Raw genomic sequence first — 25,564 nt, forward strand, 5'->3', positions numbered from 1 at the left:
TTATGGTACCATTTCCCGTTAATGTGTTATTTCTCTTTGTTGTAGTAGAAATATTAGCAAATGCATTAGTGTGTGTTTCATATTATGGATGCTTTTGATTACATGAAATGGCAAAGCATCATCTAATGACACCAGTAAAACACTATTCTTGATCCTCAATCTGACTGCTTGAGTATAGTTAATCCATTAAACTATGACGTTTTTATAAGAAGTCTTTAGGCAGTTACTACTTTCATATGTCAGTCCAGCAATGTCTCATAGATTGAAAATGTGTTTCATTGACTAGATCCAGAAACCAATTTTAAATAACCATTTATTGTCATGTTTTGAAGTGCAGCTGTGTGGTCTGCATATACTAAGCGTAGTGTTTCTTTGTTTAGCTCCAAAGACAGAGAGCCCTCCCTCTGAGGTCCCTGCAAACCTTACTGCTGATGCTGTAACTCCAGGTATTAATGGCATTGGGTGTACTTCTGATCTTGGTAACAGAAAATTAATCTCCGTGCCAGTGCAACATGGCATTAGCACTTTCCGAAAATATAGGAATCGAAACACGTTTTGTGATGCAATATAATGAGCCTATTTACTTTTCTAGTTTCAAAGACTCAGCCCCCATCTACTGATGTCTCTGGTGCTGTTTCTGAAGCTCCAGGTACTATGATTGCATGTGCTTATTGTAAGTTATTGTACCAGTATCCTACGATTAATTCCTAATTTAGTGGTAAACACAGAATTGTGTAGAATTTGGTAATACAATAAGCATATTTATACATTTGATTTAGCCCCAAAGACAAAGATTCCACCTGCTGATGTCCCTAAAGTTCCTGTTGCTGATTCCAAAGCTCCGGGTACTGAGAACTTCTATATTGCTGGTGATAGATGTAATGAGGGACTAATATATGTTAATGTGACAGTTTTATATCCCATGTATCAGGATCAATGCACTAAATATTTACTTATTTTAGCCCAGAAAAAGAAAAAAACTTCACCCACTGATGCCCCTAAAGTTCCTGTTGCTGATTCCAAAGCCTCAGGTATTGTGGCTGCATGACCTACTTGGTACTGTCCATTATATGAATGTAATGAAGGGTTGTACCAGCTACCACTGCTTCACATACATTATGTGGAATGGACTTCTGCAGTTGTCCAAGCCCTACTATAATGTTTCAGCTCATGAACGAATCCGTCCATGCAGTCGCCAGTCACCCTCCTGTTTTTCATACCTGCTGCTAATCTTAATGAGAGGAAGCTAACTTGTTAGTGTGGCATTTTGCTAGGATCTGTCCAGTTTAAAAGCCCATGTGTGTGGTCAAATTGGACATAGATCTGTTCCTAAGTCAGTTAAACCAAACAACTGGATCTGAATGTGTCCATATATGGGCAGATCGGGCTAAATGACATTTGTTTAGCCAAAACGGACAGATGTTGCAATTTTGGCGCTCAGATTGAGCATTCCCATAGGCCTGAACTAGTGATCCCAACACACTCAGGTGGCGTCATTGTCCAGCCACATTTTTTTCACCTGTCCTCCACACACTGAGGTTTCTTGTAAAGAGTCTAGCGTGCATCTATAAAAATAAGTCTTAACCTGAGTTTTTTCCACAGTGAGCTTATTTACTATTGCTTTAGCTCCACAGACACAGCCTCCTACTGATAAACCTGCAGTGCCTGTTGCGGATTCCAAAGCTCCAGGTATTGACTGCATGGCCCTAAATCTGTTATACCCTTTTGTAGTGTCTGGTTACCATCCTTTTCCAGTATACAGTAATATAAAATGCTTTACTGATTCTATCAACACTGTGAGCCTATTAATTATTATTTAGCTCCAGATGCAAAGTCCCTTCCCAATGATGTCCCTGCTGCAGTTTCTAAAGATTCAGGTATTTATAGCATGTCTTTAGTGAATAACAGTACCAGTTTTCTGCCATTTATTCCCAATTTAATATTGGAAGCTATGACTGAATTTTCAGTGCATAAGATACTTGCCAGCACATGGAAATCTCCAGGTGTTCTGGCAGAATAATCTTTTTGGCAGGCTTCTATCTAGAGGTTACTGTTACATGATGCGGTGTCCTGATAAAACCTACTCCCAGTATAGTGTCTTAGACGTGACAAAGTTGTCACTGGCAAAGTTTTTCTGCAGTAAAGTATAAAGTTGTTGTTACAGTGCTGACGTGTCTGTGAACCTGAAGGATCTGATTCTCTTCCCTAATGAGAATCTTAATTGAACTCTGCTTGAGTATACTTAATCTATGAAGCTTTATATGAACAACGTCTTTAGTTACTGTAACTAATTGTATATGTGGGATTGGTCCTGCAATGTCTCATACATTGGAAATGATTCCTTTTGTAGATCTGGAAATCAAGTTTAGATGACCATTTATTGTCATGTTTTGCAGTACAGCTGTGTGGTCTGCATATACTAAGCGTAGTGTTTCTTTGTTTAGCTCCAAAGACAGAGAGCCCTCCCTCTGAGGTCCCTGCAAACCTTACTGCTGATGCTGTAACTCCAGGTATTGATGGCATTAGTGTACATCTGATCTTAGTAACAGAGAATTAATCTTTGTGCCAGTGCAACATGGCATTAGCACTTACCCAAAATATAGGAATGGAAACACGTTTTGTGATGCAATACAATGAGCCTATTTACTTTTCTAGTTTCAAAGACTCAGCCCCCATCTACTGATGTCTCTGGTGCTGTTTCTGAAGCTCCAGGTACTATGATTGCATGTGCTTATTGGAAGTTATTGTACCAGTTTCCTACAATTAATTTAGTGGTACACACAGAATTGTGTAGAATTTGGTAATACAATAAGCATATTTATACATTTGATTTAGCCCCAAAGACAAAGCTTCCACCTGCTGATGTCCCTAAAGTTCCTGCTGCTGTCTCCAAAGCTCCAGGTACTGAGAACTTCTATATTGCTGGTGATAGATGTAATGAGGGACTAATATATGTTAATGTGACAGTTTTATATCCCATGTATCAGGACCAATGCACTAAATATTTACTTATTTTAGCCCAGAAAAAGAAAAAAGCTTCGCCCACTGATGCCCCTAAAGTTCCTGTTGCTGATTCCAAAGCCTCAGGTATTGTGGCTGCATGACCTGCCTGGTAATCTCCATTATATGGATGTAATGAAGGGTTGTACCAGCTACCACTGCTTCACATACATTATGTGGTATGGACTTCTGCAGTTGTCCAAGCCCTACTGTAGTGTTTCAGCTCATGAACGAATCCGTCCATGCAGTCGCCAGTCACCCTCCTGTTTTTCATACCTGCTGCTAATCTTAATGAGAGGAAGCTAACTTGTTAGTGTGGCATTTTGCTAGGATCTGTCCAGTTTAAAAACCCACGTGTGTGTGGTCAAATTGGACATAGATCTGTTCCTAAGTCAGTTAAACCAAACAACTGGATCTGAATGTGTCCATATATGGGCAGATCGGGCTAAATGACATTTGTTTAGCCAAATCGGACAGATGTTGCAATTTTGGCGCTCAGATTGAGCATTCCCATAGGCCTGAACTAGTGATCCCAACACACTTAGGTGGCGTCATTGTCCAGCCACATTTTTTTCACCTGTCCTCCACACACTGAGGTTTCTTGTAAAGAGTCTAGCGTGCATCTATAAAAATAAGTCTTAACCTGAGTTTTTTCCACAGTGAGCTTATTTACTATTGCTTTAGCTCCACAGACAAAGCCTCCTACTGATAAACCTGCAGTGCCTGTTGCGGATTCCAAAGCTCCAGGTATTGACTGCATGGCCCTAAATCTGTTGTACCAGTTTGTAGTGTCTGGTTACCATATTTTTCTAGTATAGAGTAATATAAAATGCTTTGCTGATTCTATCAACACAGTGAGGCTATTAATTATTATTTAGCTCCAGATGCAAAGTCCCTTCCCAATGATGTCCCTGCTGCAGTTTCTAAAGATTCAGGTATTTATAGCATGTCTTTAGTGAATAACAGTACCAGTTTTCTGCCATTTATTCCCAATTTAATGTTGGAAGCTATGACTGAATTTTCAGTGCATAAGATACTTGCCAGCACATGGAAATCTCCAGGTGTTCTGGCAGAATAATCTTTTTGGCAGGCTTCTATCTAGAGGTTACTGTTACATGGTGCGGTGTCCTGATAAAACCTACTCCCAGTATAGTGTCTTAGACGTGACAAAGTTGTCACTGGCAAAGTTTTTCTGCAGTAAAGTATAAAGTTGTTGTTACAATGCTGACGTGTCTGTGAACCTGAAGGATCTGATTCTCTTCCCTAATGAGAATCTTAATTGAACTCTGCTTGAGTATACTTAATCTATGAAGCTTTATATGAACAACGTCTTTAGTTACTGTAACTAATTGTATATGTGGGATTGGTCCTGCAATGTCTCATACATTGGAAATGATTCCTTTTGTAGATCTGGAAATCAAGTTTAGATGACCATTTATTGTCATGTTTTGCAGTACAGCTGTGTGGTCTGCATATACTAAGCGTAGTGTTTCTTTGTTTAGCTCCAAAGACAGAGAGCCCTCCCTCTGAGGTCCCTGCAACCCTTACTGCTGATGCTGTAACTCCAGGTATTGATGGCATTGGGTGTACATCTGATCTTAGTAACAGAGAATTAATCTTTGTGCCAGTGCAACATGGCATTAGCACTTACCCAAAATATAGGAATGGAAACACGTTTTGTGATGCAATATAATGAGCCTATTTACTTTTCTAGTTTCAAAGACTCAGCTCCCATCTACTGATGTCTCTGGTGCTGTTTCTGAAGCTCCAGGTACTATGATTGCATGTGCTTATTGGAAGTTATTGTACCAGTTTCCTACAATTAATTTAGTGGTACACACAGAATTGTGTAGAATTTGGTAATACAATAAGCATATTTATACATTTGATTTAGCCCCAAAGACAAAGCTTCCACCTGCTGATGTCCCTAAAGTTCCTGCTGCTGTCTCCAAAGCTCCAGGTACTGAGAACTTCTATATTGCTGGTGATAGATGTAATGAGGGACTAATATATGTTAATGTGACAGTTTTATATCCCATGTATCAGGATCAATGCACTAAATATTTACTTATTTTAGCCCAGAAAAAGAAAAAAACTTCACCCACTGATGCCCCTAAAGTTTCTGTTGCTGATTCCAAAGCCTCAGGTATTGTGGCTGCATGACCTGCTTGGTAATCTCCATTATATGGATGTAATGAAGGGTTGTACCAGCTACCACTGCTTCACATACATTATGTGGAATGGCCTTCTGCAGTTGTCCAAGCCCTACTGTAGTGTTTGATATTTTGATACCAACAGTTATGTTCAGGTTGTGTATTTTTTCTTTCTCTTTTTACGGTTATCAATATTGTGACATCACCCTTAAAACTGAGTAAATGCTGGTTTTCAATTTTATTTAAGCATTTACACCTACTATAGTTAATTGTTTAGCACCAAAGACACACGCTTTTCACTAAAGCACTTGCTAAGCCCGTTGTATTTAGTGATTCAGGTATTTACTGCATGAACTTGCTGATCGTTTCCACTAGAGATATCAGGTCTACAACTATGCCAAGGTGCAGTCTTTCTGGCCAGCACTAGTTTTATCAGAATTCATGAAGTAGCCTATACATTTATATTTTTTATTGTGGCTCCCAAGAACGAAGACCACATGCTTTCTTCCGGTTTTCCATTCTGTAGCTCCAGATAGTGTGATTGCAAAACTTTTACGCTAATCTGTATAATGTGAAGCTCACTTGTCATTGTGCCATTTTGCTGTATTATTGCAGTAAGCTGATTGTGGGTTTAGCATGCCATTTTTTTTTTGCACAATTGAAACCCTTTTCATTGGGGCAGGTCGCCTTTATTTTGTATCTAAATATAGAATTTCTTCCAAATTATTCACTTTGTGTGTTGCTGACTTATAAACTCTATACCTTCAGATATTGTGACTGCAAACTCCTATCAATCACCTGATCTGAAGAGTCTTAGTAGCTTGATCAATCGCAGCATGTGTGGTGGTGTTTTTAAAAAAAATGTGTATATATATATATATATATTTATTTTTATACATATTCACACACACAACTTGTGACTGGAATTTGCATCTGCATGTTATCATTGGAGGGCTACACTGGCTGGACCTTGTGTGACCCTTCCTTCTGAATGCTAGGGTCTGTCCAATTTGGCCACCCACTTGTGTTGTCAAATTGATCTGTTTGGCAGTCATTCAGACAAAACAACTTGATTAAATCTACAGGCAGATCCAGCTACTGGACACTTGTGATGTGGTTGACCAAAGAGCTTATTTCTCCCTTCGCTTCAAAGACACAACCTACTGATAATTCTGCAGTGCCTATTGCGGATTCCAAGACTCCAGGGGGTAAGTGTATCATCAAGCTGAGACTTTTCCTGCGGGTTTGAAAAGTGGAGCTGTTGCCTATAGCAACCAATCAGATTCTAGCTATCATTTAGTAGAATGTATTAAATTAATGATAACTAGAATCTGATTGGTTTTTCAAACCTGCCGGAAAACTCTCGGCTTGATACATTTACCCCCAGGTGTAGACTATATGATTTCATGCCTGAAATGTGGAAAAACATGCTGCATTTTTTTGTGTGCAATAGTACTGGTGCATAATTGGATTTCATATAACTTATTTATTTTGACTTGATTAAACATTATGATGTATTGGCACATCTTGATTCAAGCACTCTTGTTATGAGTGGGAATCTCTGTACAATTTACAGGTTTGCAGTGCCTTGAGACTACAAATTCTTGACACAATCCGGATTTGAAAAAAATCTAAAAAACAACGTATGACTCCATTGTTTGAACCATGAAAATAATCTTTAATACTTTCCTCTCACGGATTGCTGATTCCAGAATTGTTTTTTTGTTTTGTTTTGTTTTCTGGATTGTTATGAAGTGTTTCACATGGAGCTAAATTTAATAGTTACACACCAAATACAAACCCTGTTCCCCTGGTGTCTCTACAATGTTCTTTGCATAGTTCCTAGGTTGGTTCTGTGGAATTGCTCCTCTCCTTTTCAGAGAATTAAAAATACTCATTTCCACAAATGCATTTGCCCACTATGGTAAACAGATAAAAAGCATGTTCATTATACTCATGGCTAATTTGCTGTTTGACTATGTACTTGCAGAGCAGTATTATAGTGCAACCTCTGAGACCTTCCTCTGTGTGTTCATTGCATGGTACTAGTACTGTTAAGTAGCTTCATAAGCTATTTAAATATAGAATTATACACCTACTATTTTCTATATAGATTTACAGTGCATAATTATATGGGACTCTCAGGTCTTTCTCAAGATTGCTTGAGATAATGGAGAGTAACAAGTCTCGCTCTTTCCTCAGCTCCAGTTGCTATTTCTGCTGCTGCTTTTGCAGCACCTGAGGTCCCTGTTTCTGATGTGCAGACTTCAGGTATCCTATAATTACATGGTTTATATTTGCGCCTCCTTTTTTTTTTTTTTACTAATAAAGCCCATTATTTTCTGTACTATTTTTTGCTTGGTTGTTTTTTCCACCATGTATTTAATATGAAATTGTTGGTGAGTGTTACAAGCTTTTAGTGTGTTGCATGTTGAATCAGTAATATACTAATGGGCTTTGGTTTGCTTATTACCCAGTCTAGACTAGCAGAATGCACAGTGGTGGTTGACCAATGAGGTGTCTCTTATAACTACTTTATGTAAAATATGGCTGTTGATTGTGAAGCATCAAGTTAATTCATCCTTAAGATCATTCTCTATTTAACATATATTGCCTATGCAATACAAATCTGTCTCTTCCATCACCTGGTTGTCAGCAAGAAGTGTAAAAGTATATATAACTTTCCAGAAATGTATAGTCTTATATGTTACCCGGATTCAGCCACTATCTGTCAGGTACTTAGAAAAAAAATAAAAATCTGAGGCTGCAATAATTAACTTTTAAACAGTTAGCATCCGAAATATCCCATCAAATTCATCCTTTTCATGTGCTACAATTGTCAATCCCCTTTGTAAATGTGTTAGCCAAAAGCATTACAGTTGGTCTCTACAGGAATATGTGCATTGTAAAATGTTATCTGGTCGGTGTACTAACATTGCTAGTAGTGATAACTTAATAGCTTTATTGTTACTTGTAGTTTTTGTCAGTAAATAAGTTCTACAGTTTCTCTGAATATTTCTTTTGCAATGCAGAGAGGACAGGAGCGCTTTGGGTAGTTTCCCAAGCCAACAAAACAACTGTTCCTGCTATAAAAGAAAGCATTGTTTTTTTTGTGTAAAAGTTGAAGAGGGCATGTATAAGGAAATAAATTATTACATTTCTCTGTAAAATACCAGAAAGACCATACAATAAGTTGTATTCTATGTAACAGATTGGGATTTCCTCCCCCCCACCTCTTATCAGCAGTTTTGGCCTTATCTGCTGTGCCTTTCAATATGCTTTATACGTTTTCCACTGAAAACTTTAAATGCAGTATTGGATTAAGTTCATTCAGGTAAAATGATGTAAAGTCATACTTGTGTTCTGATTCAGCACCTCGTTTCTCTCTTACGATTGCTAGTTTTATACAGGCAGGGGTTTTGTCGGTGTCCCTTCTGATTCAACTTATGATTCAATGGGAAGTTCATGGTGAAGGAAAGGGCTTCTGCTCTTGCTCAGCCTGTCTGAAGCAAGGCCGTCATAGTAGACGCGGAGTGGAGTATTAATGTATTTTATCATTAGAAAGGGGAAGCTTTCTAAAGTTTTACACCTCCTATCTTTAGTTGTTTATTTTTTTGCTGAAAAAAACATTTTTTTTAGTCAATTTTACAAAAGTAGATAAAGCATAACTGGACGTAGAATGGTCGGTTGAGCCAGGCATACATGACAATATAAAATTCTACTTGAGGGAGCATGAGTTAGAAAATATACATATATGTAAGGTATCGAGAGGTGCAAACGGAGCATATAGACAGTTTATTTTTAATGTGTTCCCACAGAGACTTAAAGCTAATTTGAGAGTTGCATGAAAAGAAGTGGAGGACTGTTAATGTGTTTTTTCATATTTAGCATGGATATGAATAACTCTTCCTTCCCAATTTTTTTTCCTGCTTGTGGATTTGACTCTATTCTTCCTTTAGCTTGCTTTTCTGTTTCACTGGTTTTAAAAGCTGATGCTGTAGTTCATAGTGCTGTCTGCCAGCCTCAGATGGAAAGTCCCTCTGAACTGCTTGCTTCTAACCTGATCGATCCACTGTGGGAAGATGTTTATGTGGCAGATGTAGTAGATGCCCCACTTGTCAGTGATTCTGAAGGGACTTCAGTTGCTCAACAAACCTCCAAGACAAATTTTATTTCAGCAGATGTGACACCTGCATCAAAAGACTTTAAGCAGATTAAAATCATTGAGTTACCTGACAGTCTGGTTGTTGAAAGAGCCAGTTTTAAATCTGAGTGGGAGATTCCTACACCTCTTACTGAAGCAGTTGATGATGCAGAATCTGGCGACTCAAAGTCTGCACCAAGTGACATAATTGATCATGTTTGTAATCAATATTGTATTACAGATGTGGAATCTGTTGAGACCACACACAATGAAAATATTCTTACAGCTGTTGCTTCTGATGACTTGCAAAATATTGAATCAAATGCTATTGATAATTTTCAGGTCTGCCCTACCTGTGATCACTTTGAAGTAAATTTTGTTGTAGATCCACCAGAGACCAATAAAATGGTACCTAAAGTGAATACACTTCATGAAAATACTGAAGAAAAAAGGTTACTTGAGGACAATTCTGAAGTTCCCATGAATGAATTGAATGTTGATGCTTCTAATATTCTTCCTGATGAAAGAGAACCTGATGTCATTGATTCACCCATTTGTGTAGCTGAGGAATACCTGGTTTCCGAGGCTATCCAAGGTTTAGCTTTCCAGGAAAAGGCATCTTTGATGCTGGTTTCTTCACAGGCACAGTCTACTGTAGAATTAGATACTGAAAAAGGACTGCACTCAGCGGCTAACAAAGCCTTTGTGCCTGCCTCAGACGCGGGTCACATGAAGGTGACACAGTTACTGACTGTTTCTGCTGGTGAGCACTTGGTTGCAGACCTGCGTGTGGTTCCCCTGAAGAACATCCTGGGCACTGCCTCAGATTTTGCCTCTGAGGCAGAGTTGTTGATAGGCAACCCTGAGGTGCTTCCTGAAGAGGTGATGCAACCTGTGGAGGGTTTGGATGGAGACTGCTCTGAGCCATCCCTGCTCTGGAAAGGCTTAGAGGTGTTGCCTGCAGAGGTGTCTCAGGAGGCAGTGATTATAAGTGTCTCGGAGATTCCACTAGAAGCTAAAGCACTTGCGACTGGCTCTGATGATGTGGTAGGGGGCAACTTTGAGGCGTCGCTTATGGAGTTGTCTCCGGAGGTTATGATTGTAAGTGTTGCCGAGACTCCTTTTAAGGCAAAGGACCCTGAGACCGGCTTGGAGACCCAACTTGTAGAATATGTAGTTGCAGATAGTTCTGAGCTTTTGCTTGCGGAGGATATAGTGAGGGATAACTGTTCTATTTCGATGCAGGCTGGGGATGCAGTAGGGGGAGGGCCCGAAGCGACGCCGGCTGAGGATGCAGTAGGGGGAGGGCCCGAAGCGACGCCGGCTGAGGATGCAGTAGGGGGAGGGCCCGAAGCGACGCCGGCTGAGGATGCAGTAGGGGGAGGGCCCGAAGCGACGCCGGCTGAGGATGCAGTAGGGGGAGGGCCCGAAGCGACGCCGGCTGAGGATGCAGTAGGGGGAGGGCCCGAAGCGACGCCGGCTGAGGATGCAGTAGGGGGAGGGCCCGAAGCGACGCCGGCTGAGGATGCAGTAGGGGGAGGGCCCGAAGCGACGCCGGCTGAGGATGCAGTAGGGGGAGGGCCCGAAGCGACGCCGGCTGAGGATGCAGTAGGGGGAGGGCCTGAATCGACGCCGGCTGAGGATGCAGTAGGGGGAGGGCCCGAATCGACGCCGGCTGAGGATGCAGTAGGGGGAGGGCCCGAAGCGACGCCGGCTGAGGATGCAGTAGGGGGAGGGCCCGAAGCGACGCCGGCTGAGGATGCAGTAGGGGGAGGGCCCGAAGCGACGCCGGCTGAGGATGCAGTAGGGGGAGGGCCCGAAGCGACGCCGGCTGAGGATGCAGTAGGGGGAGGGCCCGAAGCGGCGCCGGCTGAGGGTTCTTTAGATTTCACGATCGCAAGTGTTTCTGCAACTGCACTGGAAGCTAAGGCACTTGCAACCAGCTTTGAGGCATTTCCTAAAGAGGATGCAGCTGCGGAAAGCTTAGATGCACCACCGGTAGAGGAGCCTTCCGCACAGGGTATGTTGGGGGAAAGATCTGTGGGGCCCCCTGCAGAGAGGTCTCAGGAGCTAGTGATAACTAGTGTGTCTGAGACTCTTCTAGAAGCTAAAGCACTTGTGACCAACTTGGAGACACTACCTGTAGAGGATGTAGTTGTGGATGACTCTGAGGTACAGTCTGTGGAGATTATGAATGCAGATGACTCAATGTCAGTGGTAGAGGGGGTGTCAGAGCTGCCGTTTGCAGGGGGGACTCAAGCGACAGTGATTAAAAGTGTTTTTGACACTCAGCTTGAAGCTAAAGCACTAATCGGCTCTGAGACATCACATACAGGGGATGTAGATGAAAACAGTTCAGAACTGCTGACTGCTGAGGGAAGTGTGTCTGACACCATAGTGGAAGCTAAAGCGCTTCTAGCTAGCTTGGAGTTGCCATTTGTGGAGGATGTAGTTGTGTATAGCTTAGGAGAGTCGCCTTTGAGTGGTGTGGTTACAGCTGCCTCAGAGGAGCCACCAGCTGAGGGCTCTAAGGAGGTTGTGATTGGAAGTGTCTCTGAGGTTCTCTTGGAAACTAAGGCTCTTTCTGCTGACTCGGAGGCTTCGTCTGAAGCGGAGGCTATATCCTTTGGAAGTGGTCTTGGGGAGGTTACAACTGAGGTTGTACCTATGATGAGCTCTGAGGTGGTGCCTGCGGATTCCTTCCGGGAACATGTTTCACAGTTTGTGTCTGCTTCAGAAGTAGCTCCCACTGAAAAGGCACAAGTCCCTGCTTCTCAGTCTCTTGATAAATATGATGCTGTGTCACTTTCTGTTGGTGAAACAATGGAGATTCTGGAGACTCCTTTTAGTGAAACTTTATTAAAAAATGATCTGCAGACTGTAGAGCCCAGAGGTTTAACCTCTCCGAAAACTGAAGAAGAAATGTCTGAAGGACCCAAAACTGATATAAAATTAACTGTCCTTGAGGATATGCTGCATGTTACTTGTGAGAATTTAAATAATGAATCTGTTTCTCTTCCTTTTGTGCAAAAGCAGTTTGTGCACTCTAATGAAACTAATCCACACCTGCAATCCCCACTTATGATTGACCACCTATGTCAGCATGAGACATCTGTTACCAGTACGTATTATTCTGAGCCAAAGCACGTTGACTCCTCTGTTTCATTGACTGCTGATGTGATTTCACTTCAATCTTCTACTTGTAAAGAAGAATCTATGCAACCGAACTCCCTAATGATGATTTGTGCCACTTCCCTACTTATGCCTGCTTCTGCTGCTCCAGTTATAAGCAGTGACTTAATTCTATCTACAGACGTTTCTTTCTCTACAGCTCCTAACCTGTCTTCTTCTCCCCTTCTAGCTAATAAAGCTGAGAACATCTCTCAGATCTCTCCTCCGCAGCCTACACCAGAGCTAGATATACCAAGTCCTGCAAAAGAGCTAACTCCTCCTGCTTTGCTTGCCATGGAACCTGTCCTTTCTATTCCGCTTGCTTCTGTTTCCCCAACCCTTGCCTCCAAAACAACCACCTTACCTTCCCCACCTGCACCTCTACCTGTTGCTGTTGAAGAGGAGGAAATGCCACCTCTAATTCCTGCAGAGGTGCCTGTTGAGGAGACAGTCTTCCAGCCTATTGAGGTGGACCTCATTTCTCCCAAACCTCCTGTAGCTCCTCCTGTGAAGGAGCCCGTGCTGAAGAACGACAAGGGTATCTTACTTGGTTTTTCCCGTTACTTTGTTGCAGTGCATGGTGTGAAGGCTTAAGGTTACCACTTTAATGCCATTTATGATTCAACTAACCTTACTATTTATTCTAAATGTTTCTTTGTTTGTTTTTTAATTAGAAATGTGGGTAGTTTTCTTTCCATTTAGTCTGCCAATTGCATTGCAGTTATAAATGGGATAAGTGGAGTAGATTGAAGAAAAAATATTTTACAGAATATTTATTTTGCAAACTTATACTCAGTACTTTTAAATGCTTTAGATCTTAGATTTTTGTTTACCTGCTGATATGGGAAAGGGTTTTAGAAAGTCTTTATTTTTTCACGTGTATTGGTAGCCTACAGTAACTTAATGTGCTTCTAATTTGTAATATTTTATTTACAGCAGTTAATTTTTTCCTCTCAAAAAGGAAATTTAATTACAATGCAATTACTTAAGTATATGGACATTTTCTAAGTCGAGTTTTTCTAGGTATCCAAATGTACTTTGTTTGTATAAATATTATCCCCAAAAAGTTTTGTCGTCCGCATTTAAAGAAGGGAGAAAAAGCAAAAAAAAAGCTAGTCCATGTTTTACCTATATGTTAACCTTATTGTCTGTACTGGAAGGAAAACAACTCAACATTTAACCTTTGTTATTTAGTGCTAACAAATATTTTAGTTGCGGACATGGGTACAATGAGTAAGTGGATGTGTTTGTTGCATGGATGTCTTTGTTCATGTATGTTGTGTCCATTGGCACAAAAATGTTCCATGTTTCTTTGTTATTTTTTGAGTACCTCTATATTCTCATTAGTTAGCCATAGATGCTATAGTCAGACTATTGATAGGAAATGCACATCGCCTAGTTTTAGATTGTTAAAAAAAAGTATACTTAATTTGTATTCCATGTGGAAAATAAACTTCTACTAGAAGTGACCTGTAAAGCATGATCATGTCATTCTGCAGAGACCACAGTTTGTTAAATATATTTGCATTAATATTCCCTTCACTTTGAACCACTTCAATTGAAATGAAATGGCAAATGTAGACTCCAGCAGAACTAAACCTCTTCATGCAAGTAAGAAATGGTAGAATAAATGCCTATCTTAAGTTTTCGGACTCCCTTCCCAGAACTGTGCCACATAAGCATTTTTTGAGCATTGTCTTTCCATCTACCCAACAATAGTGTTACTCTTTAACTGTTCCAAGGCTTAAGCCTTGCACGCAAGTAGCACAGTCTGAGTACTTAGTGTGCGCCTTTACCCATTCAATGTTAAGTGTCAACATGGTTTCACTGCTTTTGAACACCATTTTTCTTTTATGACGATGGACATGGATTTATCCTTGTTGCATTTAGCAAGAAGAGCTCTTCAAAGAACACATTAGTGTTTTTCTGTATTGAACATGCTCATTAAAGAGATCTTATAAGGAAAGTATTGTTTGACATCTTGTAATACAAAGCCTTTATGCTGCGAAGAGGACCTGTTGTAAACTGGGTCTCTGATATTTTTGTGCCTTGTTCACTATTTAGTTAGCAAAAAGAAAATTCCCTAATTCACCTGGAAGAGCATTAAATCCTAGTGTGCTTTATATGTGCTTTGCTCCCTCCTGGGACAGCGGGAAAGCTGTTTGATATAGAGAAAGCTGGTTTTGGAATGTGCATAATTGTAATCTAGGTAGTTCTATGTAGAAGGTGAATCGTAAAGGATTTGTTTCGGGGTGGCCATTCTGTGCTTATAGCTATCCCTGCTGTGTTGTCTGCAGGATGCCAGACCCACGAGTACAGTGCATAGAGAGCATGCTAAAATAAGTCTCCTGTGTTAACAGGTTCGAGGGGTGGGGGGACTTTGTGACAAGTCTTCTTAAAATTCAGTAAAGATTGCATATAATGTTCCCACTACTGAAGGCTGTGGAATTGTTGGTATTTGTTCATGTAGTGGAGCGCATGTTGTGTATTTGTGCTTTTTATTTATGTGGGGGATTTTCCTTTTTAATAAACCTGTACAAAAGTTGTCTGTCTGGTTTATATGCTGTCCACACTTAATTTGCATAGATTGTATTGCAATGTTAAAACTCTGTCTTCCCCCTCTTTGCCATGTAGGTTGGTTGCAACAGTAGAACCTGGCTTCCATGGACCAGAATCCTGGGCATGTCATAAGATTAATATGTTGATGCTTTATTTGTTAGGTTCAGGAACAGAATCTGACAGTGATGATTCTCCTCCAGAGTTGGAACAGGATTCCACACTAACTTCCACACAGCAAGCACAGGTAAGATCATATTTCAAATGTATATATCTGCTTCTGAAATGCTGTACATTCGTTCAGTATTCTGCTTGTATAGTGTATTCAGTGTGTGCAAACACTTTTCACTTAATTCTGTTTGATTGTTTTTCTTAACAGCTTGCAGCAGCAGCAGAGATAGACGAGGAACCTGTCAGCAAAGCAAAACAGAGCAGGAGTGAAAAGAAAGCGAGAAAGGTAGTGTGTGCTCATTATAACGCATATGCTGAAAACATTCTAACTTCTGGTTCTTTAGCACCTAACTAGTGCCCAATGTGATTAGTTTTCAGATTAGTCAATTTGTATAAATTAGTGTAGGTATATTGCATAAGTTTAGAAATCTGCAAAAAAGTCAATTTAGACTACTCTTAGAAACTTGAGAGAGAACTTCCAAGCCGACTAGTAGATTATTGCCTTAAAGAGGTTTATTATATGGGATGTTTATATATGGAATTCTTTTTCATTATTGTTTCGAAAACTACTTTCAGATAATTAGTGTAACCCCACAAGTTTACCACAAAATTAAATGTGTGCATTGTATACATGTTCATTTGTTTTGAGATGATATCGCATCTGTGCACTGATGAACAAAAATCTCAGAGGAAAATAAATTACCACCATTCAACTGTTTGGGAAACGGTTAACTATTCATTTATACATGTGTATGAATGAAATGGCAACACTATTTGCTGTAAATATAATTTCTCTTTCATCCAGTCTGGGGGACACTGCTTACCATGGGTTGTGGAGGGAGCTTGGGGAGTTGGCACCTAACTAGTTAACTTTTAGTACTGCCGACAGACCCCTCCCCTCTACAATCCCCCTGCCTCTTCCTCTTCCTGTCAGTTTTTTTTCGGTGCCCATGGAGTTGGGCAGTGTTTTAGTACTGTAGGTAATTTTTAACTTTTATTTTATTCTTTTAATTTTTTTCTACAGGTGGCAGAGCTGGAGTGTGTTCTAATATAGAGAACACACTCACAGCAGGGCAACGCAGGCACTACCCTGTCGGATGAGTTGTAGTTTTACATTTTTCTCTCCACACATTTATATCTCTCTCTATTCAGCTAAATTTAACAATTTAAGTCTGTGTTTGGTGTGCCTTCCTTTATTAAGAAATGTCAGATAAGGGAAAGGGCCCTATTGCAAAATATTTTACATGTTCTAAATGTAATGTAAAATTACCTTGTAATGTAATGTAAAATTACCTTGTGGGCAGAAGGACCCATTGGTGCTCTGCTCTGTCTGCGAGGCAGGGGTCCCCCCTGCGCAGGCCCAGCATATTTCAGCCCCACTTACTGAGGAACCGGCCTGGGTGACCTCCCTGACACAGTCAGTTTCCTCTTTAGCACAGATGGTTTTTCAATCTAATCAATTGCTATCTACTGTGGCTACTTCGGTGGCTAATAATACTAGTACTCAGTGGGGCCTCCCTGTTACACAGGTTCTATTGGAATGTCTATACCAGGACCTTTCTCTTCTCATACAGCCCAAGCCCCTGTTCCCATAGAACCGGCATAGTCTGCAGCATTTATAAAGTGTTTGGATAAACTAAACCAGTTACTTGAATCCCCAAACATTCCGCCTGCTAAAAGAAGGAGGCCTATATCTGATAATACCCTAATGGTGTTTTCAGACTCAGGAGTTTTCAGAGGAAGAGGGGGAAATTAATTCTGATCCTGACCAGGTTCAACCTTTGGGACATGAAGAAAGCTCTAAAATCCAATTTTTTAATGATTTGGTTTTAGCAATAAGACAAGCATTGGACCTCCCAGAACCGGAGGATACTACTCCTAGAGACAGAAGTCTATTCAAGAAGGCCAAAAGAAAGGCTATCCGTTTTCCCCCTTCCGTAGAACTTAGAAGGATATTGCAGAAGTAGCCTGGAAACAGCCTGATAAGAGGTTCTCTGTTCCCAAAAGGTTCTCTTCCCTGTATCCATTGCAGGAGGAAGATGTGGTTCGCTGGGAGAGTTTTCCAAAAGTGGATATTCTAATAGCCCTATTGGCCAAGCACACTTTACTTCCAGCTCCAGGTTCTGCATCTCTGCTGGATGTCAATGACCGCAGAGTGGAATCCCAGCTGAAATCTATATTTGCGGCTGCTGGTTCTTCCTTTAGGCCCACATTTGCTTCAGCTTGGGTGGCTAGAGCCATGGAAGCATGGGCAGACCAGCTGGCAGAGGCCTTGCAGGACTCTGATTTACTTCCCCTGGCTTTGCATTTGAAGGAGGCATCGGGGTACCTTTATGAGGCGGCCCAGAACACAGCGGCTGTATCCTCTTCTATTCAGGCTGCGTCTATTTCGGCAAGAAGAACGTTATGGCTGAAATACTGGGAAGGAGATGCGGAATCAAAAAAGTCAGTGGAAACCATTCCTTTTTCTGCAGCAGGTTTGTTCGGCCCGGAATTGGATACCCTGATCTCCCAGGCAACGGGGGGTAAAAGCTCTTCCTTGCCAGTATTCCCTAGCAGGAGCCGAAACCCTCGGGTCAGCTCATTTCGTCAGCCCTTTCGGGGGACCTCCTTACCTAGAGGACATTCCTTTAGAGGCAGACAGCCCAATTCTTGAGGCTCCTCTGCCAGGGGGAGATCCTCATTTACAGCTAGGCGCCAGGCCTCTAAGACCCAGGAGAAGCCTGCGTCCTGACGGCCACTCTGTTTTAGAGGGGGCACCAGTGGGGGGACGTCTGTCGTTGTTTCAGGAACAGTGGGCAGCATCCTCCCAAGATCCTTTGATTCGGGGCATTATATCAGAGGGGTACAGGATAGACCTGCTGGGCCCGGTTCCACATCGTTTCTTCATAACTCCGCTACCCCGAGATCCTTCAAGAAGTCAGGCAATATAGGATTGTGTCGCCTCTCTTCTTTCTCAAATAGTTATCTGCAGGGTCCCAGATTACCAGAAAGGACAGGGGTTTTATTCAAACCTGTTTCTGGTCAAGAAGCCGGATGGCTCCTTTCGACCCATCCTAAACTTAAAGGGCCTCAGTGTGCACTTATGGGTGGACAATTTTCGGATGGAGTCCCTAAGGTCGGTGATGAACGGCTTAGAGAAGGATCAGTCTATGGCGTCCATAGACCTAAAGGACGCATACCTCCACATTCCGATTTGGATCCACCATCAGTCTTTCCTAAGATTCTCGGTGGGATCCTCCCACTATCAGTTTCGGGCCCTCCTCTTCGGCTTCTCAACAGCTCCGAGGGTTTTCACGAAGATCATGTCAGTTATGGCAGCATGTCTTCACCTTCAAGGAATTCAGGTCGTGCCTTATTTGGGCGACCTGCTCATCAAATTCTCCACAGAGAATTGCTTACGTCATCACTTATCCCTCACCTTGGCGGTTCTCGAGGGCCTTGGATGGCTAATAAACGTAAGGAAATCCCAGATGGTTCCGTGTCAACGCATGGTTTTCCTAGGGCTCATTATGGACACCAGCCAGCAAAAGGTGTTCCTGCCTGTCGAGAAGATCAGTTCTATTCAGAGTATAACAACTCAGGTCTTGTCTTCTCCCAGCCCCTCAATGCACTTGTGCATGCGGCTGTTGGGAAAGATGGTGGCCTCATTCGAGACCATCCCCTTCGGTCGAGCCCATTCTCGATGTTTTCAGTGGGATCTATTAACAAAATGGTCAGGATCCCACCTACGTTTGGATCTCCAGAGGATCTCTCTATCTCCAGGGATGAGAGAATCGCTTCAGTGGTGGCTGATTCAGGATCACATGACAGTGGGCAGATCCTTCGCTCGATGGCCATGGATCATAGCCACGACGGACGCCAGCCTGAAAGGTTGGGGGGCAGTAATCCTGCACCTCTGGCTCCAGGGACTTTGGTCGGTTCAGGAATCAGCCCTATCAATAAACGTGCTGGAGTTGAAGGCTAGTCTTTTGGCGCTCCGGGGGGCCCAGTCCCTCCTCCAGGGCCACCCAGTCAGAGTTCAGTCCGACAATGCCACGGCCGTGGCATATGTCAACAGGCAAGGAGGAACCAGGAGTGCACAGCTCAAATTTTGGTTTGGGCAGAACAATATGTTCCAGCAATATCGGCAGTATACATTCCAGGAATAAGAAATTGGGAGGCGGACTACCTAAGTCGAAACCAGATGATGCCGGGGGAGTGGTCACTCCATCCGGAAGTTTTCCAGTCTCTGGTTCAGAGGTGGGGTCTTCCGGACATAGATCTCATGGCCTCCAGACACAACAGAAAGGTTTTGCGCAAGGGCAAGAGACCCCTTAGCGGTGGCAGTGGACGTTATGACGATGTCATGGGAGTTCTGGTTTGGATACCTGTTTCCTCCGATTCCCATGCTTCCTTGCGTACTCAGACGAGTAAGGCAGGGCGGTCTGCCAGTAATTCTAATAGCTCCCTCATGGCCGCGCCGAGTCTGGTACGCGGACATAATCTCTATGGCGGAAGGACAGGGTTTCCGTCTTCCGTCTCGAGACGACCTTCTTCTGCAAGGTCCCTTCCGACACCAGAATTTACCTCAGCTCAGTTTAACGGCATGGCTGTTGAAGCCAGCCTCTGGAGGGCTAGAGGTTTTTCCTCCAGCGTAGTGAACACTATGATGCGAGCCAGAAGGATGGCCTAGAAGCAGGGCTTCGGTTAGGTTCCCTAAAAGTCCAGGTATCGGCACTTTCAGTATTTTTTCACCTGAAATTAGCGAATTTACCAGATATTAGGACTTTCCTCCAGGGAGTCTTGCATATTCAGCCTCCTATGTTCCGCCTACAGCACCATGGGATCTCAACCTGGTACTGGATATGCTTAAAGGGCCTCCTTTTGAGCCATTACTTGTTTCAGATTTGAAGTGGTTGACCTGGAAGGTCCTTTTTCTTTTGGCTATTGCCTCTGCACGTAGGGTTTCGGAATTAGGAGCTCTGTCTTGTCGGGAACCATACCTGGTTTTCCACGAGGACAGAGCGGTGTTAAAAACCCTCCCTTCCTTCGTTCCAAAAGTAATTTCGGCTTTCCATCTTAACCAGGAAATTGTAGTTCCGGTCTTCTCATCTACTTCCCATTCGGATCAACAGTCCTATGGAAAAGTTAGACGTGGTTAAGGGCTCTCCGCATTTATGTCAAAAGAACTTCTCAGATTAGACGTACTGATTCTCTGTTTGTCCTTTATGATGCTAATAAGAGAGGCTGGCCAGCCTCAAAAAACAGTCCATTGCAAGATGGATTACGTCAACCATCAAGCAAGCTTACATAAAGACTAACCGTCCTGTGCCGGAGGGACTTAAGGCCCATTCCACCAGATCGATAGGGGCGTCGTGGGCAGCTAGAAATGGGGCTTCTGCAGACCGGCTTTGCAGGGCAGCCACCTGGTCCTCTGTCCACACCTTTACAAATTTTTACCAGTTTAATGTATTTGCATCCGCGGATGCAAATTTCGCTCGTAGTGCTTTACGAGCGGGATTTTCAGAGTAGTCCCACCCTTAAGGGGCTGCTTTAGAACGTCCCCATGGTAAGCAGTGTCCCCCAGACTGGATGAAAGAGAAAAGAGGATTTATGTACTTACGTTAAATCCGTTTCTCTGATTCCGTCTGGGGGACACTGCGATCCCTCCCTTCTGCTTTTCCTCTGTATGCTCTTGGTTGATTGACCTTTCTCCTTGGGGCTTTTTAATTAACTGATAGGAAAAGGAAGAGGCAGGGGGATTGTAGAGGGGAGGGGTCTGTCGGCAGTACTAAAAGTTAACTAGTTAGGTGCCAACTCCCCAAGCTCCCTCCACAACCCATGGTAAGCCGTGTCCCGCAGACGGAATCGGAGAAACGGATTTAACGTAAGTACATAAATCCTCTTTTTGACCATTTTTTTTTTTTTTTTTTACAAGAATAGGATATGAAATGAGAACCTACCTATGCTTTCATTATAATTTTTTGACATCCACTGTTTTGTTTTTATAAATGTACAACAACTTTGGTTGAAGCCTTTCTATAATCAATACAAAGGTTGTGGTCCGTAATAGCTATTCATATTGCAGTTGGACAAGCGTTTCTATCTGCAGTGCTTAAAGTGCTCGGGTTAGAGGGATCAACAAGTCTAATTGAATGGACAAGCGTGTTTGTACATGGGCTGCATAGTGCAGTGCTTTTCTAAGTTTAGAAACGCATCTGACACCACCGTTATGTTTAGGATCTGCCACTTATATCTGCTACTGTCTCAAATGAAACACAGTAGTTAATGAAAAACTATAGCTAGTTATGATACTAATGACATAATCATTAGTCCTATGAAATGCGTTTTCGGATGAATAAAGGTTTCAATTCAAAATCCTATTAAGTCCATTTTTTTATGCAATGATTGAATGAAAATACAAAACTTAATAGACAACATGATAGTGCCATTTTTGCATTTAAATCATAGAATGTTAAAATATTTCTCCATTGCGTTTCAGGCTATGTCAAAGCTGGGGCTTCGCCAGGTCACTGGAGTCACAAGAGTCACTATCCGAAAATCCAAAAACATTCTGTTTGTCATTACAAAGCCAGACGTCTACAAGAGCCCGGCATCGGACACTTACATTGTCTTTGGAGAGGCCAAGGTGTGTGATGCCACAGGAGATCTATTTTTCTGGGTTTCATGGCTTTATTGCTGCTTCGTGGTGTTATTTTCTTGTCAGCATTTATAAGATTATTAGGGGCATATTCAATTGTCGGCGGAAACGCCCAAAATCTCACGCTCGTCGCACTATTATCGTTACTACGGTAATAGTGCGCGTAAAAACCGTTAATACGGTAATTTTCTCGCTGGATTTCAGCTCGCAGCTCCCTGAGCCGCGAGCTGAAATCCAGCTACCTATTACCGTATTAACGGTAATAGTTTTCCGCGCAGCGGAAAAACTAACATTTGAATATGCCCCTTAATATCTTTAAGTTTGCTGCCATTATTCAAATATAATGCACTGGTTCAAGCTAGATTTTAAGAAATGTAATTTTATTCTATGCTACCTTCCTGCTTTTTATAGATTGAAGATCTCTCACAACAAGCCCAGCTGGCAGCAGCCGAAAAATTCAAGGTACAGGGAGAAGCCGTATCGAACATACAGGAAAACACACAGACTCCCACAGTACAGGAGGAGAGCGAAGAGGAAGAGGTGAGATCTCCTCTGGGTATCTGTTTCGAAAGCTGGGGTGTACCCTATAATTAGGGATTGCATATTGGGGGAGGGAAATGAAAGTGCAACACTAAAATGTTCCATGCTCTTGTTGCCACAACTCCTACTGCTTTCATTGTAACACTATCGAATTGCATTCACTTATCACTTTCCCTACTATTAAATTTCCACTTTGATCATTGGTTACACCTGTAGCAGACCATCATGGCAGTGTACAGCATAGCACAGTGATGGATAAAGGGCAGCCCTCTGCTCTTTCCTGCTTTATTGTTAGATTTGTTTCTTATAGCTGGAAACACTTGTTTATCTTTAAAGTGCCTGCTGACATGTTACAGATAGGTGTATGTGTCTTTGGGGAATGTATTGTCTTAACACATAACGGAGATTACGGGTAACGTGCGTCCATTTTGAATGTTAGAGGGCTGTAAAATGATGCAACAGGTTGTTATCACTGGTAGTGTGTGGTCAGGGGTGTGCATTTGTATTCTACGAACATGCAGTGGAATGTTTAGGATAATAAGGCTACTCTTCAACAGTGAGCTTATATACACAAACTGCTACTGCCATGATGTTGGTAGCTGTACATCAACCAGTGATTTTTATTAGGTTTACTCCTTTATTGTACCCAGTTATGAGCTTTGTCCTGGGTAATACCTGGATGTTTGAATACCGTTGTAGAGGTAACTATAGAAAAGGAGTTGTCCATAGCAGCCAATCAGGTCACTTATATTATTATTTTTTTTCCCCCGTCATTCTTGTTGTACAGCTTAAAAAAATTAAAGTTGTGATCTTGTTGCAGTGGGCAACACAACCTTTCTCTACAGTTACCTATAGAACAGTTTTCATAAATGTCCCCCATAATCTCACTTGACCCGCAGTATAGTATTTGCGCGTAAGCACATCCTCCTATAGGCCGTGGAAGGATAATGTAGCAAGCGGACAGTGTGTGTGTATATATATCTACACATCTCAAATGTATCAAAGTACAAACATGACATGTTGAAAGAACCCCTTATCTTTTATTACTTTTATTACTGACCTATTGGGAAACAAATTAAATTAAACCTTTTGTCACTGTAGATATTTCAGCAAATGACTTGCAGTAAAGAGCGGCATTGTCAAGTTCTGAATGCTGTTTTACAATTGTATACGCTTAACATTTGTTACCCCTTTGTGTCTGCAAGTATATAACCCTTTTATCATTTTATTTTTGCTCTCAGGTTGACGAGACTGGAGTGGAAGTAAAGGACATTGAGCTTGTAATGTCACAGGCTAATGTGTCCCGGGCGAAGGCTGTGCGCGCTCTTAAGAACAACAGCAACGACATAGTAAACGCCATCATGGTAAGTGCTAACGGTTATAAGGCTAAAATGTGTATGTCTAAAGATCATCCAGAATGTCACACACAGATATATTGGGTTTGTTTTTGGTCTTTACATGTAAGTGACCTATAAGTAGGGGCAGAGTACTTGCTACACCTGGGGGCTTTCCTTTTGTCACCCTGGCGGTGATATTTTGGGAGTAAGTAGAGGTGGTGTGTGTGTTGGGGGGGGGGGGGGGGGGATTTTCACTGCATTGAACAGTTGTTCAGAATGATTTAAAAACGAAGAACATCACACTCTTGACAATCATTTTCCACATAACTTGCCATGATATGACTGAGGGCAGTCATTTAGTCTGCCTCCGGGCATCAGTCAACAAGATGCTTATGTTTTCAAGCAAAAACCTGCATGCTATAGGGCCAATTACCTGCCCCATGTGCCCAGGTCTGCATTAACTGTGTTCATAATTTCTGTAGGAGTGGTAATGTCACAATTCAAACTTTGCATCTCGCTAATACATTATTCTATCTTGTAACAATATTTTTCTTCCTTCGTAGGAGTTGACGATGTGAGTTTCCCTCGGAGTGATCTGCTTTCGTCATGCTCTTGGGTCGGTGCAGCTGGAATTGAGATTTATACTATTTCTATTGATTTAATAAAGTTGTGGCTTATTGTTGGTGATTTACTTCTTGAAATTTGTGTTTTTAAAGCAAGGACTATTGAAGATGCTCTAACCTCAAAAACACTTAGGCTTTGTGACCGCACCACATTTTACATATGTGGTGCTTTGGGTAAGGGGAGAAAATTTTTAATCCTTTTTATGTACCCACATTAATTTTACACAAGAAAGACGGTGTTCCCTAATGCTGGACTTAATAGATTGTGTTACCTGCATCGGACAGCAGAGATAGCAGCTACTATACTAGATGTTTACGTGCTGATGGGAAGAAGAGATCAGAGATGGGTGTCTCCTGCAGCTTCAGCTACTTCCTTTACCAAATTGAAATCCATCATGATGTCACAGGGGTTCTCTTTATCAATGTGAAGACACATATCTCGCACTGTACACAGCTTTCACTAAGTGTGTTGTGGAGTTTACGATAAAGTAATTGTTAGAACTCTTCGGCACTTATTCTATGTTCTGGGTATAAGGCAGGATATGGTCACCATACCGTGCAGACATACACTTAACCTAAAGCCTACCAATGGTTTAAATGAGCACAACACGTGGTAATGGTGCCTAGTACAGCAGAATGTATATAGTATTGTAGACTGTTTTGTACAGGCCAAAGGACCACTCTTCCTAATTTAATATGCTCCCGATGTATAGCACATCTGAAGGGGTTACATGAAGCAATGAGCAAGCGCATACTGCAATCTAAAGTCCTGTCATATCTGTACAGATGCTTCTTGGGAGGGGGTGGAGAACATGATTTTGGTGAGCTGACTTAAGGTAAGGGGGTCCTGGAAGGGACATATTTAAATAATAACCTCCAATGAAGACGACAAACTACAGGCAGAATGTTTAAACCACTAATCTAGAGAAGCAAATGATAACTGAGGCCATACAATTTATTTTAAGTGATGCTGCCACGTTAGTGCTCCTAAATGGATGCAAGAATCCTACTAGAATCCCACTCCAATTCCACAAGTAATGAAATTGCAGATTACAAATTAGTTCATGTTATGCAACATATGAGGTAATAAAAGCACAACAAATGTAAAAAGACTACAAGTGATGCAGCTAAAATACAATTTGTACAGGTAAATACCATAACAAAACTGATAAAAGGTGCAGTACAAATTAAGTACCAAGTTTTTGATGGAAAATTGAGTGGTGGAA

General features: G+C 41.9%; 1 protein-coding gene across 49 annotated transcripts in view; it reads left to right on the forward strand.

The window, feature by feature from the left end:
• Positions 1-24,402, forward strand: part of NACA (nascent polypeptide associated complex subunit alpha) — a 38,153-nt gene extending 13,751 nt beyond the window's left edge. For 24 of the 49 annotated variants that reach the window (XM_075199454.1, XM_075199466.1, XM_075199469.1 and 21 more), the window contains 24 exons: positions 381-446; positions 593-673; positions 780-878; positions 963-1,031; positions 1,627-1,689; positions 1,821-1,877; positions 2,445-2,510; positions 2,656-2,712; positions 2,836-2,901; positions 3,019-3,087; positions 3,685-3,747; positions 3,879-3,935; positions 4,503-4,568; positions 4,715-4,771; positions 4,895-4,960; positions 5,078-5,146; positions 7,356-7,424; positions 9,113-13,006; positions 15,189-15,271; positions 15,404-15,481; positions 21,680-21,826; positions 22,250-22,378; positions 23,620-23,742; positions 24,279-24,402. In XM_075199454.1, coding sequence (XP_075055555.1) covers positions 381-446; positions 593-673; positions 780-878; positions 963-1,031; positions 1,627-1,689; positions 1,821-1,877; positions 2,445-2,510; positions 2,656-2,712; positions 2,836-2,901; positions 3,019-3,087; positions 3,685-3,747; positions 3,879-3,935; positions 4,503-4,568; positions 4,715-4,771; positions 4,895-4,960; positions 5,078-5,146; positions 7,356-7,424; positions 9,113-13,006; positions 15,189-15,271; positions 15,404-15,481; positions 21,680-21,826; positions 22,250-22,378; positions 23,620-23,742; positions 24,279-24,293 — 5,609 coding nt within the window. In that variant the 3' untranslated portion in view covers positions 24,294-24,402. Of the gene's footprint in view, positions 1-380; positions 447-592; positions 674-779; positions 879-962; positions 1,032-1,626; positions 1,690-1,820; positions 1,878-2,444; positions 2,511-2,655; positions 2,713-2,835; positions 2,902-3,018; positions 3,088-3,684; positions 3,748-3,878; positions 3,936-4,502; positions 4,569-4,714; positions 4,772-4,894; positions 4,961-5,077; positions 5,147-6,249; positions 6,362-7,355; positions 7,425-9,112; positions 13,007-15,188; positions 15,272-15,403; positions 15,482-21,679; positions 21,827-22,249; positions 22,379-23,619; positions 23,743-24,278 lie in introns of those variants that run through there. The other 25 variants (XM_075199456.1, XM_075199455.1, XM_075199457.1 and 22 more) reach the window with 25 other exon arrangements.
• Positions 24,403-25,564: the final 1,162 nt, after the last annotated feature.

The sequence above is a fragment of the Mixophyes fleayi genome, chromosome 2 (genome assembly GCF_038048845.1).
Source record: "Mixophyes fleayi isolate aMixFle1 chromosome 2, aMixFle1.hap1, whole genome shotgun sequence".
Lineage (NCBI taxonomy): Eukaryota > Metazoa > Chordata > Amphibia > Anura > Limnodynastidae > Mixophyes > Mixophyes fleayi.